Below are 16,545 nucleotides of genomic sequence, written 5' to 3'. Positions count from 1 at the left end.
AATCTATTACTCTACGTCTGGTGGTCATCCATGTTAAACAATCTAATCCAACTGTCTTATAGCTGACCACGGAAAATTACTGTTCCTCTGGTTACCGGTGCTTTCATGTCAACTTTTTCTCGTGTTCCTCTTGCTGTCACACGCGTGTTTAATTCTCCAGTGATGTTGCTGCAGGACTATTGTATGTAGGGGCAGGAATTTGTAGCCGTTCTGCAGGCAATCACCGTCGGTCCTACCACCCGCTCCTTCTGGCACCACGATTTTAACCTCTCCGTTTATTGTCGTCGTATGCACCTCACTCCTGCATTGAAACACCTCGGCCTCACCCTCGACCGTCATCTCACCTGGACTCCTCATCTCCTTACGATCCAACACAGAGCCTGCAATAGACTCTACCTTCGAAACTCCTGTCTGGCTGGACATGGGGACTGCATCCTTCCACCATCCTCCACACCTACAAATCCTTGATCCGCCACATCCTTTGTTATGCCAGCGTCGCCTGGGTTTCTGCCCCACCCAAACTCTATAATGCCCTCCAAATACTTGAACGCCATACACTCCACTTTGCCTTTCGTAACTGCGTCCTGTCCCACATGCATGAACCCTCTATGATCTTATCCCCTTCCTACATCTTCTCTTTCTCCTCCAACATATCCGCACCCTGTATATCGTCTGCAGACTCAATTTCCCCCACCCACTGGTGTCTGCTATCATCCCCAGCCCATTGCCGCGCCTTTACCGTGGTGTCCCACCAACTCCACACCCTCCACCTAATTTCCCAATGCATCTTCCAGCACCTACCTTTTCTGGATGTTGAACTTCAGCCTGATATCTACCCCTCCTACCAACCCCAACCCCACCTTCCCCTCTCACTCCTCAGGGTCCCCTCTCTCCTACTCATCCCTTCCCCTGAGTGCGTTTCTCCTCCCTCCTATGCCCCTCCCTTTCCAGTGTACCCCTTTACACTCCCTCCTGACTTGCCGTCCCTCTCCATCTCCCACACTGCCCATCTCCTGGCCCTTGGTGCACTCCCCACCCCATTTCTTTTCATCCTATCCCCTCCAGCCCCATCCCCTGCTGCCCCTTCCTCTTCCCATTTTTCACTCCTCTCAGACCTCCCCTCCGTCTGCAGGTCCCTCCTCGCAGGTTTTACTCTTCATCGTGCATGCTCCATCTCATACAGTGGTTTTTAAGTGTTGGTGTGTATTAATACTGTGGCCAACGATTAACTTGTGCATGTGGCTTCAGTGTTTTTTACATGCTGCACATCGCCCAGTGTGTTTTTTTAAACTTATGTGGACTTTTTTAACTGTCTCACATGTAAATCTCTGTTAACCCTCCACCCCCCCCCCCCCATGTCTCCCTGTACTATGTTCTCATATCTCCCTTTATCACATTTTATATGTCTCATTTCCCTCTTTTTGTTAAACATATCACTTGGCTGAAGGGCAGCACATTGTGCTGCTGCCAGCCCTCTGCTGCCCATATGGGGCAGGGGAATGGAATCACAATAAAGAAAAAGAAAATAGCCGCTCTAGCATCTTGTGGGTTGGAGTCCCATAACTTCCAAATCGAAGATTTCTGCTGCCTGTTCTACCCTCAAGGGTGAAATCGAAGCTTTGGAAGGAACCCCCTGTCACAGTCTACTGTCGTCCATCCATCTGTCCAACTGTCCGTCTACTGCCACTGCTCAGTCCCCATCTCCTCATTGCCCGTTCTTCTTTCTCTTTCCCTACTTTGGCGACACCTGTAGACTGCACAGTCCACCACAGACACCTCCATCACCACAATCATATGCACCTACCCTTCCCCTGCCCCAACCATTATGTCCAGGAGTACCTCCTCTGGGCTTCTCCCTGTCTGCTTCACCTCCCCTCCTCACAGTCTCCTCCCCATCCATCTCTGCCCACTCCTCTATCCCCATCTGTATACTGGCCCTGCTCCCACTCTTGCTCCTGCCCCCACTCCTGCTTCTACAACCTGTCAGGACGACTTTGCCCCACTCCTCCTAAACCTGCTATGACCACCCCTGCTTCCCCCGCCTGTATCACCACTTGCCACGCTACAGTTGCTACCATGGAGCACCCACCCTGCCTTCAAAGTGCCTCCACCTCACAAAAAGCGCCTGCATCCCACCACCTTCCAATCCAAATAGTCCCACACCCCTCCTCCCAGGCCATCTTATCCCCTGCACAGACTCTGTCCTTATCTAATCGCTCTCTCCTAAGGAAACTTCCCTGCATCACCTTTAGCCCACGTACTTCTGTCACACCTTTCCTTACCTCCTTCTGTTACTGTCAGCCCCAAACCCTTCTTCGTTTACCAGCCCTCACTGCCATGATCGAAAAACTCAGCCCTATGGTCACGGAGGCGAAGGTTTTGGCAGAATTGAATGCCCACCCTGCCCTGGAAATCCACTTAGCCTGATGTATCTATAACATCTCCTGTCCTACCTTCCTGACGTGTGTGTTTGCAGAGTCCGCCTCCTCCATAGATCACCTCCTCACTCAGACACCCTTGACTTTCATCTGTCGCCAACCTGTTGCCTCCTCCCATTACCCTCCTCAATCCTACCACTACCAATGCTGTCTCCTCTACAATGACCACCTCACCCAAAACTGCAAAGAACCGCCCCCCTTCCCCCCAGTGTAAAGTGTCCAACTTCCTCAAACAGTGTCCTAAACGTGCCTCTTCCCTTCCTGCAACACCTGACACAAACCTGACTCCATCTACTCCTCCAAATGCAAGGCCAAACCACCTCCCACCAACCCCAAGCTACCTGTTCCCGTTTGCCCCATCGATCAACCCAACCACCCCAACATTTCCCTCCACCCCTCCCCCTATGGCTAAAGACATCATCTGGTTTCTGACCATCATCCTCTAGAATATCCACCCTTCCAACATCCCCACACTGTCCACCAGCACTCCCTTGCAGTTCACCCCAACTCCCATTTGAATATCGACACCACATACTCTCATAACCAGGCTCACTTCACCTTCATCCACCTATATGCTTTTGTTTAAGCCGCTCTCCTCCTTAGTCCATTCTCTTCCACCATTCCCCCTGGTGTTCCCACAGTACCATCTCCTGCAGCTAAACGTTTGCTTTCTTGTGCCAACAAGTACCTCTTCATGCATACCCTGTCCCAGCTCCAGGTCAACTTCATCACCATTAATGAAACCTTCCTCCAAACTCACCATGTAGTCTGCACCACTCACTACCTCCTTCACTGGACTGACAATCCCCTTCCCCTTGCATGAAGTGGGGTCTCTATTGGCCACCTCAAGCATATCCCCATCTGGCCACAATTGCTGCTCACTGACCCAACTAAACACCTCATCCTCAGTGTCAATTTTCCCTCCCCCACTGTCACCTGCACCACTATCTCTGTCCATACTGCAGCTCCTCTCCCCTATGAATTCATCTCCCATATTGACCACACCTTCTCTTCCTATGTGATTGCTGCAGACCACAGTATCCACAGCTGTGACCCTGCCACCCTTCAGCAGTGGCATCAGTTCCTTGCTACTTTCCATGGTGACCTTCTTCCCCTCCCACAGCACACTCTCCCCAAAAGTAACTCCAACCCAGATACTATCCTCAGTTCCTCCAACCTCCTTGATCGTATCGCCACAGATGTCCTTGACTCTGTTGGTAGTGACCACTTTCCAGGCTTTCACACCATCTCCTCCACCCCTTACCCCCTCCTGCCCCCTCCCTGCTGTCCCCCAAAGTCTGTCCATGATTACCGACACACTGACTGGGATGCCTACTGGGAATATATTACCCACAGGTCAAAAGCCGCCCAATTACCTTTCACCATCCCACTGATATCACCCATGCTTTCTCCTTCCTCCAGAAGACGATTACTGATTCCACGGTGGCCCATGTTCCTACCAAACTTATCCACCCTCACAGCTGTATTCTTTCTCCATATGCTGTCCCTCTTCTCCATGAATCCCACTGGATCTACTGCTCCTTCATTCGCACCTGCGACCAAGATTCACTCCTCTGCCACTGGCAATTACAACACCACATCTGAAACCTGTTAACAGCAAAGAAATGCCAGACTGGCGCCAGACTTGTACACGGCTCAACTCCACCCTCTATCTCAATTCATACAAGTATTGCTCTGCCTTCCACTGCCTTACTGGTAGCCGTCCCTCCCCCTATTATCCTCTTCTCAATGACAACTTCTCTCTTCTCTGACAACTTCAGTAACACAAACCATTTAGCTTCCCTCTTCTCTGAGATCTTCTCCATACCCAATGATCCTTACTTTGATTACGCCCTCCTCCCCACGGTCCTTGAATGCTCCAATACATCCATCCTACCACTCGCCCCCGTTTTTCAATATTTGGATCAGCTACCTCCCTCAGACATAAACACTCCCACTGCTTCACACAATGTCAAACTCATACTCTGCCCCAAATGCAACACCACCCTTTTTCATGATGGTGTCACCTACCGCCCCCTCAAGGAATCCCTCCCTCATTCCCAGATGTCCTTGCTACCCTGTATCACATCATCCTCTCCACCAGCTTTTACCCTGAACTGTGGAAGACTTGCCACATTCTGCTGGTCCCTAAATCCCACAAACCAGACCCCTCCCTGACACCTGTTTCTATTGTCCCATCTGCCTCACCTCATTGTTCAGTAAGGTCTCCAAGTCCATCCTCTCCCACAGTATTCGTCACCAACTTAACCAGTGCCACCTCCTTCCCCTTCTGCTGCATTGCTTCCGGTCCTGCTTCTCAGCCAACAACCAGCTGTTTAAGCTTACCACTCTCCTTTCCCTCAAACTTAACTCCCATCACTCCACTATCTTTATTTCTCTTAACCTCCAGAACACTTATGACCGAGTCTGGCATCCCAGGCTCCTCTTTAAACTCCAGACCTATGAACTTCCCATCAATTTCGTCCACCTAGTTGCTTCTTTGCACTCTTGTCATCGCTCCTGTGTCACTATCGACAATACCAACTACCAAACTTTCTATCCCACCACCAGTGTGCCCCAAGACTCCATTCCTTTCCCTTTTCCTCTATCACTGCAGATATGCCCAAACCTCCCCCACCTGTTCACCTCCTCTAATTTACTTACGGCACCGTCTTACTGGCCCTCTGTCCTACCCTTCAATGGTCCCAATGTACCCTTCAAACACACCTCGACCAGTTCACCTCCTTGTGCAACCAGTGGCTCCTTTGCATCAACCCTTCCGAGATCCAGACAGTCATCATAGGTCATACCACCTGCTCCTTCCAGCTCCACAAACTTTACCTTACCATTTATGTTCGTCCTATCTGCCTCACTCTCGCCCTGAAATTCCTTGGCCTCACCCTCGACCGTCACCTCAACAGGACTCTCCACCTCCTTATGATCCAATACAAACCACGCAATGGTCTCTGCCTCCTGAAACTCTTGTTCAGATGGACATGGGAAATGCATCCTTCCACCGTCCTTAACCCCTAAAAATCCTTAATCCATCCCATGTTCTGTTATGACAGCATTCCCTGGATTTATACCCCACCCAGATTCTATAAAGCCCTCCAAATCCTTGAACACAATGCACTTCACTTTGCCTTCCATAACCACCTACTGTCCCACACGCATGAGTCCTCTATGACCTCATCTCCTTCCCACATCTTCCCTTTTTCCTCAAACACATTCACAACATGTACATCGTCCACAAACTCGATCCCCCCCTCCTGTTGTGTCCTGTCCTCTCTACCCCCTGCCCATTGGCTCACGTTTACCATTGTGCCCTCCCCTCTCTTTATCTCCACACTCTCCACCTCCTTTACCAACGCAGCTTCCAGTGCCTACACCTCCTGCTTGCTGAGTTTCACCCTGATATGTACTCCTCCTACCAACTGTAACCCCACCTTCCCCCTCACCCTCCTAAAAGGCTCCCTCACCCCTTCTCTCCCATCCCATGAGTGGTTTTCTCCTCTCTCCTATGCCCCCTCCTTTCCCAGTGCACCCCTTCCATGTCTCTACACTCCCTCCTGACTTGCCTTCCCTCTCCCTCTTCCTGTCCCAGCCCACTATCTCCTGCCCCTTGGTGGGCCCCCTAACACCTGGTTTTTCGTCACACACTCTCCAGCTGAGTCTCCCCTGTTGCCACCTCCTCTCCCGTCTTTTCCCTCCTCTGAGGCCTCCCCTACCTTGGCATATCCCTCCCAGCAGTTTTTCCTCTTTATTGTGTGTGCTCCATCTTGTGCAGTTGTTGTGGTGTGTTTTAATACTGTGGCCGACTATTAACTTGTGCATGTGATTTCAGTAAATTTTACAAGCTATTCACATCACCAACTGGGATTTTTTTTTTTTTACTGTGGCAAACGGGCGTTTCCTTATAAGTGTATATTTTAATCCCCAATATCTCCCCTTATAATGTTCTTATGGCCTCCTTTTTGTCGCCTTTTATAAGTATCGTTTCCATCTTTTTATTCAATGTTTCACTTAGCTGAAGAGTGGCGGATTGTGCCGCTGCCAGCCCTGCCCTCCCCATATGGGACAGGGGAATGAAATCACAATAAAGGAAAAGAAATAGCCGCTCTGGGACGCGACCAACCTCGTTTAGATGTCAAACACTGTGTCAATATTTCACCATTGATGAAACACAGTCGCCTACATTGAACACCAGTGAAATATAAACTGAAATTATATAAATAAAGACTACACTATTATTATGTCATCTGCAATACAATGTGGTTATCAATTGAATTTATGGCCAAAATTTGAATTTTCGTAAAAATTTGTGTTTTCCACTATTTTTTATTGGCACATGGTTTTGAGGGGTTGGGATTGCATTGAGGGATCCATGTGACAGCTGGGGAAAAACTATCGCATCATCAGGAGGTAGGTGGAATTAACTGATCAATTAATTCATTTCATAATAAATTTGATATCAATTTCATACCAAAAGTGTGCCAGAACGAGCTTTGTTGTACTACTACCGACATCAGCTGTATTTGGACACTGAAATAGTTCAAAGGCAAAAGATGAAAATTTGCTTCAGACCCAGACTCGACATTGGATTTCCCACTTTCTCTAAGCACTCCTCTATCCATTTCAACTACCTGGACATGCTTTCTATGAAATTCTCAAATTACTGCACACTGCTCAGTAGCACCCCTGTCCATTTACCTTATTTGCTTACAGCATTTCCTGAATTCCTGTAAGACTTTCAGACACTATTGCCCATCCTCACTGAAGATATCATAGTAATCAAGTTCACAGATATTCGTGTAAAGTGGCAAGTTTCAGTCTAGGTCAAAATTTAACTTTCGCCATTGAGGAATTTCAATGCTTAATTGCAGCTGATGTCAGTACCTTCTTCAAAATATTGATATTCAAAGCCTCTGTACCAAAACGACGGATTCAACACATATGTAGCGTATAAGTGGATAGCTGAAAGCATAGGAACCCTAGTTGATGTGCTATACAACTGTTCATTTGCTATTTCATTGAACTATTGCATAGTCTGCAGTGTGTGAGAGTATAAGTTAGCATTAGCAGCACAAGATGAAAAATGTTTTGTACTGCAAGGTGAAGTTAATACCATGAAATGGGGATCATGTAGTGTGTGGTTGATGTCGGTATTGTTTTTAACCAAACAAAGACAAATTTTCGACAAATAACACAGATCATTTAGGAGCAGGACTAATGTTAGCACTTTGCTACGAGGATGAAACCAAACTCGTAGAGGAGTTCTGCCTTATGCTACACAACTTTGTGGTTTTGTTTGTTTCAGCACTTTTTATGCTGTCTTCATTGCATTTGTTTATTTTCACTGTCAGGTCTACTACACAATATACAGGTTATCAGAGGCCTTTTTTATGCTGTGTTGTGTTTTTACTCTTTTGTGTCGAGATAACGTTTATTCGTTTTGTTTTTTTCGCTGCACATTTATTTTGTACGGTTTCTTGCCAAGTACAGTGAAAAAAAACTAAAAAGGTCTTTTGCATGAGGTGGAATTTCTTTCCAATTTTCTTAGCAGGTACGGAAATAAGAAGAACTGCAACATTCACAAGATCGTCAATATGAGCATTCAGCTAGTAAATTAGGTAACCAGTAGAAACCATGTGCGTATTGTAATGTTATGTAACATATTGTTATTTGTGTTGAAAAATCATACAAACAATGCAGGTTTCTTTAAAGTGTGATACAAAGTTTGAACTAAGTTCGCTGACAAGTGCAGCTTTACATGTGGTTAGATATGTTGTGTTATTATGTGAGCTGTATGTATTGTTTTAAAATGCCGCACAACTACTAATAAATGACAGTAACGATATATCTATTTTGCACTCAAAACATTTATGAACTTTGATAAGTACTAATAAAGACAATTTCATTTTGCTACAGAGATCAAATTTTTGTTCATTGGCAGCTCTCTGCAATTAAACTTGTGGAGACTTGTCCATCGTTGTATCTGACTGTGTTATGTTTTGTTTAAATTTCGTATTTCCTGCATTATGAAGATATTCTTTTCAAATTACAAGATTTTTAGAATGGTTTATTGTGCTAAAGTGTCAGGAAATGTCAGTCTGCTGTATAGTAAAGCAGTGGAACATAATAGCTTCTACATTCATTATTAAAATATAGTTAAAAAGATCTATATTAGCCAGTATTAATTCAATTGTATTATATAACGTTTTATTCCCCACTGAAGTGGTGGTTAATTAAGTGAAACATAACTGGAAAACTTATAAAATGTCATGCAATGAAAATTTCCTCTCTGAACGATCAGTAACATAGCCTCAAGGATGAATAAGATTAAAATGTCAGTATCTTTACATATACTGATAAATGTTACAGACAATTAAGATATGGACTGTGGCACTTAATTTGAAAGTCCAGGGTCATGTTTTGAACATCAAGTGTAAATTTTGCATTAGGGGGAGTTAGAACAGAAATTTTTTCACTTTTTCAGGTGTTTATCTCACTATAAAATTTGCAATTTTCCGAATGAAATTGTATATATCATGTATAAACTCATATGGAAAGTACTTTATTTTATTTTTTAAATATAACCTACACAGGTTGAAAATGATAAAACTTTTACATATATTACTTCAAGATCTAATAAAATCGGTAATTTTTTATATAGAAGGCTGTGGATTGCTGTGTTATAAAGGTCATGTCCAGAAGAGGATGGGTACCAGGTAGAGGAAGTTGAAATGAAGTTTGAGAGACAAGAAACTTTCTGATGGTAAAACTACAAGAGGCAGGCTGACAGTGAAAATGATTGATGAACTACAGCAGTATTATGGGATGGCTATTAGAAATAATATTGAGAATTTGTTGAAAATGAAGCAGGCAGTGTGGGCTACCTTCTTCCACAGACTGACAACTGATGAAAAACCAGTACACCACCTTTGTCCTCCTGGACCTGATTAATGGTGCAATCACTGCAATGCCCAGTACTCAAACAGTTCATACACCCATAAACATTCCCTCCAAGCAGCAGTCATGGATATCATAAAACCTGTTTACAGAGACGTGGAAAATCCTGAATTACTGAAGAAGTGTCTCCATGGCCAGATTCAAAATCCCAATGAGTTGTTCAATAATCTTATATGGACCCACTTACCATAAAAATGTTTTTTTTTATGAAGACACTAAAGTTGGGGGGGGGCAGTTATGCTGTTATTGCTTTTAATGATGGGAAAATTGGTAGGGTGAAAATGCTAAAGCATATAGGAATTAATCCTGGAGCAAACTGCGCCATAGAACTTGAATGGATGGACAAGGTTTGCATTGATCAAGCAGAGTATGCAGCACTAAGGAGTCCAGAAAGAAGAAAAGAAGAAACCACTTTGAAAAAGATCAAGAGATTGATGTACAGTATGCTGCAGAGTGCTTCTGAGTGACCAAAAATAAAAAATTGAGCATATATTAAGAGAGATACAGTCTTTTGAAACTTTAGAAACCATCCCTGAAAATTTACATTTTCTGTTGCATTTTCACTAATTTCAGAAACACTTCAAGTAGAGTATTCAAATTTTCAGGGAGTAATAACATACATATCCTGAGTCTATTGAAATAAAAAAAGAACATAATGTTATCTATAATTAAAATATTTAGGATAATGTACAAGAAACGTACACAAAATTTTAACCATGTAATTAAAAAGATTGTATTTCCTAAATCAGTGGTTGAAATGCAATTATTGTAGTTTAGTAGACTCATAACATACAGTTTAATGGCCTGTAGAAGTTTCATGTCAATGGGTACAGTGATTCCTGAAGTACAGGGAAGTAAAGTCATTAAATTTAACATTGTCTTGATAGGGCTTTCCAACTCCCCTCAGATGCAATTTTTTGGTAGCTCAGAGTTGTGTGTACCTGTGTTTGCGTACATGTGTGTGTGTGTGTGTGTGTGTGTGTGTCTGTTTGCATGTGCATGCTTGTGTATACTTGACAAAAAATACAAGAGATGGGATGTCAGAGTATTTAATTTGGGCTCCATTGTTTCGTACACCAGGTGTGATGCAGAGATTAAACTATGCTCATTAATGTGTGCTACCATATTTTGATGATGACAGCAGCAGGGTCATAGCTTTGTAGTGTACTGCTCAAAATCATTACAAACTGACAGTTGATTTTATTTTGAATGTGTTTATAATTTGTTAGTAACATTATGTAAGTGAACATTGGTTGTTAACTATTTATGGCGAATATGTTTCATACTCATTCTCATATTACCTCGTCAATGCTGTTTAGTTTCCAACACTTTCCTGTTCGGTGTCAAAGTAGCAATAAAAGATTTGAATGTTTATGTATGTCAACTTGCTTGGAGATGTATTACTATCAGCATGATGTTTCATAATATATTGAATTACATGACTCAGTATTTTTCTTGTGGTGGGTACCTGTCATGCCAGTTTGAACTTCTGTAACAGAATAAACCTTCTCTTTTATGCATTTTTTAGGTTACATCATGTGGTAGCTATCAGAGTTAGGACTTGGCCATATTCTGACAAGCAAAGAATATGCACTGCATTTTGCAATTACCATCTCCACCTGACAGGGATATCATGACTCCTTGCCCATCCTTGAAACAGGAAACTCTCTAGTTAGTGTACTTCCAAGAAATAAAATACAAAAGTGTAGAGAAAGGGTGACTTAACAAGGAGAAGTGATTGGGCCCAATATAGTGCTGGGCTATGACTTGCAGCTCTAAGTGTGTGTGTTTGTGTGTTTTTTTCACTGGTGTGGCAGAATGTTTGCTAGGGGGCAGAGCTGTTGCTGATAAGCATGGCTCACAGCATGGGTGCAGCTGTGGCTGAGGGTGTGGCTGGGGGCGGTGGCCTGTCTTGGGGTGTTAGCAGCAATGCCCTCACTATACGTTCATTGGACATCCAGAACCTAAGTTGCCTTCCTACTTACCAAGAGTAACATTCCACTATTTTTTTACATTCATCTTACTATAGCAAGCTAATGGAAGTAACAATGGATCTTCTTGAAGAATCGTATTAAATTTATTTTTAATACCTCTACATCTACTCTACTGGTCATTAAAGTTGCTACACCAAGAAGAAATTCAGATGATAAACGGGTATTCATTGGATAGATATATTATACTAGAACTGACATGTGATTACATTTTCGTGCAAAAAAATGGTTCAAATGGCTCTGAGCACTATGGGACTCAACATCTTAGGTCATAAGTCCCCTAGAACTTAGAACTACTTAAATCCAACTAACCTAAGGACATCACACACACCCATGCCCGAGGCAGGATTCGAACCTGCGACCGTAGCAGCCTCGCGGTTCCGGACTACAGCGCCAGAACCAAACGGCCACTGCGGCCGGCACATTTTCATGCAATTTGGGTGCATAGATCCTGAGAAATCAGTACCCAGAACAACAACCTCTGGCCGTAATAACGGCCTCGATACGCCTGGGCATTGAGTGAAACAGAGCTTGGATGGCGTGTACAGGTACAGCTGTCCATGCAGCTTCAACACGATACCACAGTTCATTAACACTAGTGACTGGCGTATTGTAACGAGCCAGTTGCTCGGCCACCATTGACCACACGTTTTCAGTTGGTGAGAGATCTGGAGAATGTGCTGGCCAGGGTAGCAGTCGAACATATTCTGTATCCAGAAAGTCCCGTACAGGACTTGCAACATGCGGTGGTGCATTATCCTGCTGAAATGGGGTTTCGCAAGGATCGAATGAAAGGTAGAGCCTCGGGTCGTAACATATCTGAAATGTAACGTCCATTGTTCATAGTGCCGTCAATGCGAACAAGAGGTGACCGAGACGTGTAACCAATGGCACCCCATACCATCACGCGGGTGGTACGCCAGTATGGCGATGACGAATACACGCTTCCAATGTGCGTTCACCTCGATATCACCAAAAACGGATGTGACCATCATGATGCTGTAAATAGAACCTGGATTCATCCGAAAAAATGATGTTTTGCCATTCGTACACCCAGGTTCGTCGTTGAGTACACCATCGCAGGCGCTCCTGTCTGTGATGCAGGGTAACCGCAGCCATTGTCTCCGAGCTGACAGTCCATGCTGCTGCAAACGTCGTCGAACTATTCGTGCAGATGGTTGTTGTCTTGCAAACGTCCCCATCTGTTGACTCAGGGATCGAGACGTGGCTGCACGGTCCGTTACAGCCGTGCGGATAAGATGCCTGTCATCTCGACGGCGAGTAATGCGAGGCCGTTTGGATCCAACACGGCGTTCCGTATTACCCTCCTGAAACCACTGATTCCATATTCTGCTAAAAGTCATTGCATCTAGACCAACGCGAGCAGCAATGGCGCGATACGATAAACCGCAATCGCGATAGGCTACAATCCGACCTTTATCAAAGTCGGAAACGTGATGGTACGCATTTCTCCTCCTTACACGAGGCATCATAACAACGTTTCACCAGGCAACGCTGTTTGTGTATGAGAAATCGATTGGAAACGTTCCTCATGTCAGCACGTTGTAGGTGTCGCCACCGGCGCCAACTTTGTGGGAATGCTCTGAAAAGCTAATCATTTGCATGTCGCAGCATCTTCTTCCTGTCGGTTAAATTTCGCGTCTGTAGCACGTCATCTTCGTGGCGTAGCAATTTTAATGAGCAGTAGTGTAATATTCAAGTTGTGGTCTAAACCTTAAATAACAGAAGAGGCAATACAATAAGTGGTGGTCTTTAAACTTGTAGTTTCGTCTTTGCAAGATGTGTACACAGAACGGTTTGTTTGTGGTTTATCCTCTCCTTGTGTGAATGGACTCACTATTGTCTTCAGTGTGGTTGACAATATAGTGGAGACGTTCCCTCACGACAACCAGGATGTACATTAGGTATATGTTTGGTATTTGTCATTAGAGGTTTGTAGTTAGTTACTTGGAAGATTTTACGGAGTATATTAATATTTTGTGTCTCCTGTTTTTATCTATTGACAGCCTGAGGACGACTACAGATTGGTCGAAACTGTTATGGTATTGTGAAGTGTTCATGTTTCTTTGTCGTACTAAACATGAAAAATAAAGAGAAAGTTGTCAGTCACTTCACAACTATGTAACAAATGGCATTTTTTTCCTAATAGCTGTTTCACTTCTGTGATTTTCTAAAAATGAGAAATATCGCCAATAGGGTTCTAGAGGTCTACGCTTCACAACATTTCCTCTCGCAGACGTCTATTTTGGAAGGGGTCTTTAACACACCTGATTGTCTTTCATACCTTCAGTTTGCTAAGCACTTCGGTAGCAACATTGATTTATCACGTAGTAACTCAGTTGTTAAGGTGGAAAGAAGCAGTATTCTTTCAGCGAAAACGAAAATGTTCGCTGGATATACGTTACTTTCGGTTGTTTCTAAATATTACCAGGAGACTTAGTCTTTTACACAATGCGGTTCAATGAACAGGTTTTCGAGTTATACTGAGAGCAATCAGATGGAATCAGGACTCCGATCTATGGTGTAGGAATTGTGACTGTCATTGCGTTCCCATTCAGAGTAATACCAGACACTTGTTAAAATAATTTCACAAGATCACAGTGTCACAGATGGATCCAGACTTTCCAGTAAAACAGTTTTCCGATCGTGATGCATTTACGTTGAAATCCACATCACATGCGTTCCAAACGAACCGTGTTGACAGTTGCAGTGGATGTTAAGCACATCGCAGAAGTGGGATGTCGATGAAAATGCACTTCAGTCATCTTCTCGTCTGCAGTGACCTGATACAATCAGTTGTGTTCTTGGTAGACTGGATAAACTTTGGACAATAACTGACAGTTTGCTCCATATTGCTAGGAATAGTAATTCGCAACTTTAAATTTTAGCGTGAGTTGTGCTTCGGTAGCTCAGTTGGTAGAGCACTTGCCCGCGAAAGGCAAGGTCCCGAGTTCGAGTCTCGGTCGGGCACACAGTTTTAATCTGCCAGGAAGTTTCATATCAGCGCACACTCCGCTGCAGAGTGAAAATCTCATTCTGGAAACATCCCCCAGGCTGTGGCTAAGCCATGTCTCCGCAATATCCTTTCTTTCAGGAGTGCTAGTTCTGCAAGGTTCGCAGGAGAGCTTCTGTAAAGTTTGGAAGGTAGGAGACGAGGTACTGGCAGAAGTAAAGCTGTGAGTACCGGGCGTGATTCGTGCTTCGGTAGCTCAGTTGGTAGAGCACTTGCCCGCGAAAGGCAAGGTCCCGAGTTCGAGTCTCGGTCGGGCACACAGTTTTAATCTGCCAGGAAGTCTCATATCAGCGCACACTCCGCTGCAGAGTGAAAATCTCATTCTGGAGATTATTTTACATGTTAGTGGCATTAAGAGGAACAATTATCCACCTGGTAGTGTTTTCAGAAAGTATCTACTGTAAAATACCGCTGCGCATCTCGAAAATGCATAATAAATTTACAAACTACTTGATATAGGAATACTGTTTAAGCAAGTTACCGAAACTGTTATTACCTGAAAATCGAGAAGGCGGACCTCTGTTACTTCTCCGTCCAGATACTTAAACATTATATTGTTCTTCCAGCAGTCGCCGTGGGTCAATACAGGTAAGTTTGTTTGGTTTTTGTTCTCCTCTAACATTCTGTATGCTGTATCGAGACGTCGTTCAATAAACTCCCTATACTTCTGGGAGTATTCCTCGTAGCCAGGGCACTTTTCCAACTCATTCGCTAGGGCGCACATTACGTTAGAAGCCAACGATCTGAAATGTTTCTGGGCGGTTTGGTTGGTAAACATATTGTTATAGAAAGTGTTCTTGTAATGTGGCTGTCTGATGAGCAGAAACGCTGAAGTGGCGTGCAGCCTGGCGTATGCCCTCAGCACAGCCGCACAGTGCTCATAGTCCAGCGGACGGCCTGCCTGGGCCATCCTGAACCCAGCTGCTGCCAGGTCCTCCAGCACCAGGAAGTCCGAGGGCTTCTGGCCACAGTGGTAGCAGTGCGCTGCCAGCGGCTGGAACTCGTCCCCTTCCAGTTCTGCCAGCTTGTCGTGGATCTGCGGCATCACCTCGTGCAGCGCCTGGGACTCAATCCTGAATGCCTGACAACTTTCGAACACGTCCTTCATTGCTCCAGTTTCAAGGGCTGTTTTCACGATTATGGATATTTTCCTTGCTTTCTCACTATTTCCATACTTTGCGAATGCGGTAATTCTGTACATCAAGCTTCCATAGCCAATTCCTTCTGCATTTGCGTGTTGAATGTTCATGTTTTCTACAGTAACTTTCACCTTTTCTTTATTACTGATGGCAAATTCTATGAATTTGTGGTCGATCCATGGAGGTGGTGGCACTCGTGTAACTTTTACTGCTTCCATGTTAATCTGATGGCATCACCTGCGTACAGACAAGGCATATTTGAGTCTCTGATTAAACATTACAGATCGTAAGTTTTAGTCTAATGTGAAATAATGACAAGAGTACGTGATGATATAAATCATATAAGAATTTATATAAGGCCTTTGGATACTTTTTCACTTCACGTTCAGTTCAAATAAAGGAAAATTGAGACAGTAATTTATGAATACACAGACCGTAACCAGTCATAATTTTTTTGTCAACTTACCTGAAAACTTGCTTAAATGTTTAACACTGAAACATATTTGGAAGAATAGCCTATCATTAGGCAAATATGGAAACACAAAAAGAATTTAACACAAATATACAAATGTGGATCTTATAAAAATTTTATTCTGTCATGGAATGTGTTGTGGTTTTCCTGCGGAAAAAACAATTACATCTCATATTGAAGGAGCATTTCCATCATCTCTTGTCTGTTGCGAACTCAACAATCGTAATTAAGAACTTATCCCATTCATGAATCTTTGCTGTCTTCTTGTACTGCATTCACTCTCATCAGTGATTGTGCCTAACTTGATTTTATCGTCCACTGTTCACAGACTTGTTAGTAACACAATTCGCTGCTTATTAACATCGGTACCAATGTAAAAGAGAAAGTAGGTCGCGTTCAAACCAAAAGTTAGTTCTACATCATTCATCAATGAATCAATCCTAGTGTTATCTGTCACTTATAATTTCTTTATTTACACTTTGGCGTTGCAGCTTTGATTTTG

The 16,545-nt window shown here is 43.9% G+C and overlaps 1 protein-coding gene across 1 annotated transcript in view; it reads right to left on the bottom strand.

Annotated features, from left to right (window-relative positions):
* LOC126156199 (uncharacterized) overlaps positions 1-15,789 on the bottom strand; it is a 103,761-nt gene extending 87,972 nt beyond the window's left edge. The window contains exon 1 of the mRNA XM_049916288.1: positions 14,929-15,789. Within this exon, the coding sequence (XP_049772245.1) occupies positions 14,929-15,789 (861 nt within the window). The remainder of the gene's footprint in view (positions 1-14,928) is intronic.
* Positions 15,790-16,545: the final 756 nt, after the last annotated feature.

Source organism: Schistocerca cancellata, chromosome 2 (genome assembly GCF_023864275.1).
Source record: "Schistocerca cancellata isolate TAMUIC-IGC-003103 chromosome 2, iqSchCanc2.1, whole genome shotgun sequence".
In the NCBI taxonomy this organism is placed as follows: domain Eukaryota; kingdom Metazoa; phylum Arthropoda; class Insecta; order Orthoptera; family Acrididae; genus Schistocerca; species Schistocerca cancellata.
Note: the sequence above shows the minus strand (reverse complement) of the source record. Positions and strands in the feature narration are given on the sequence as shown.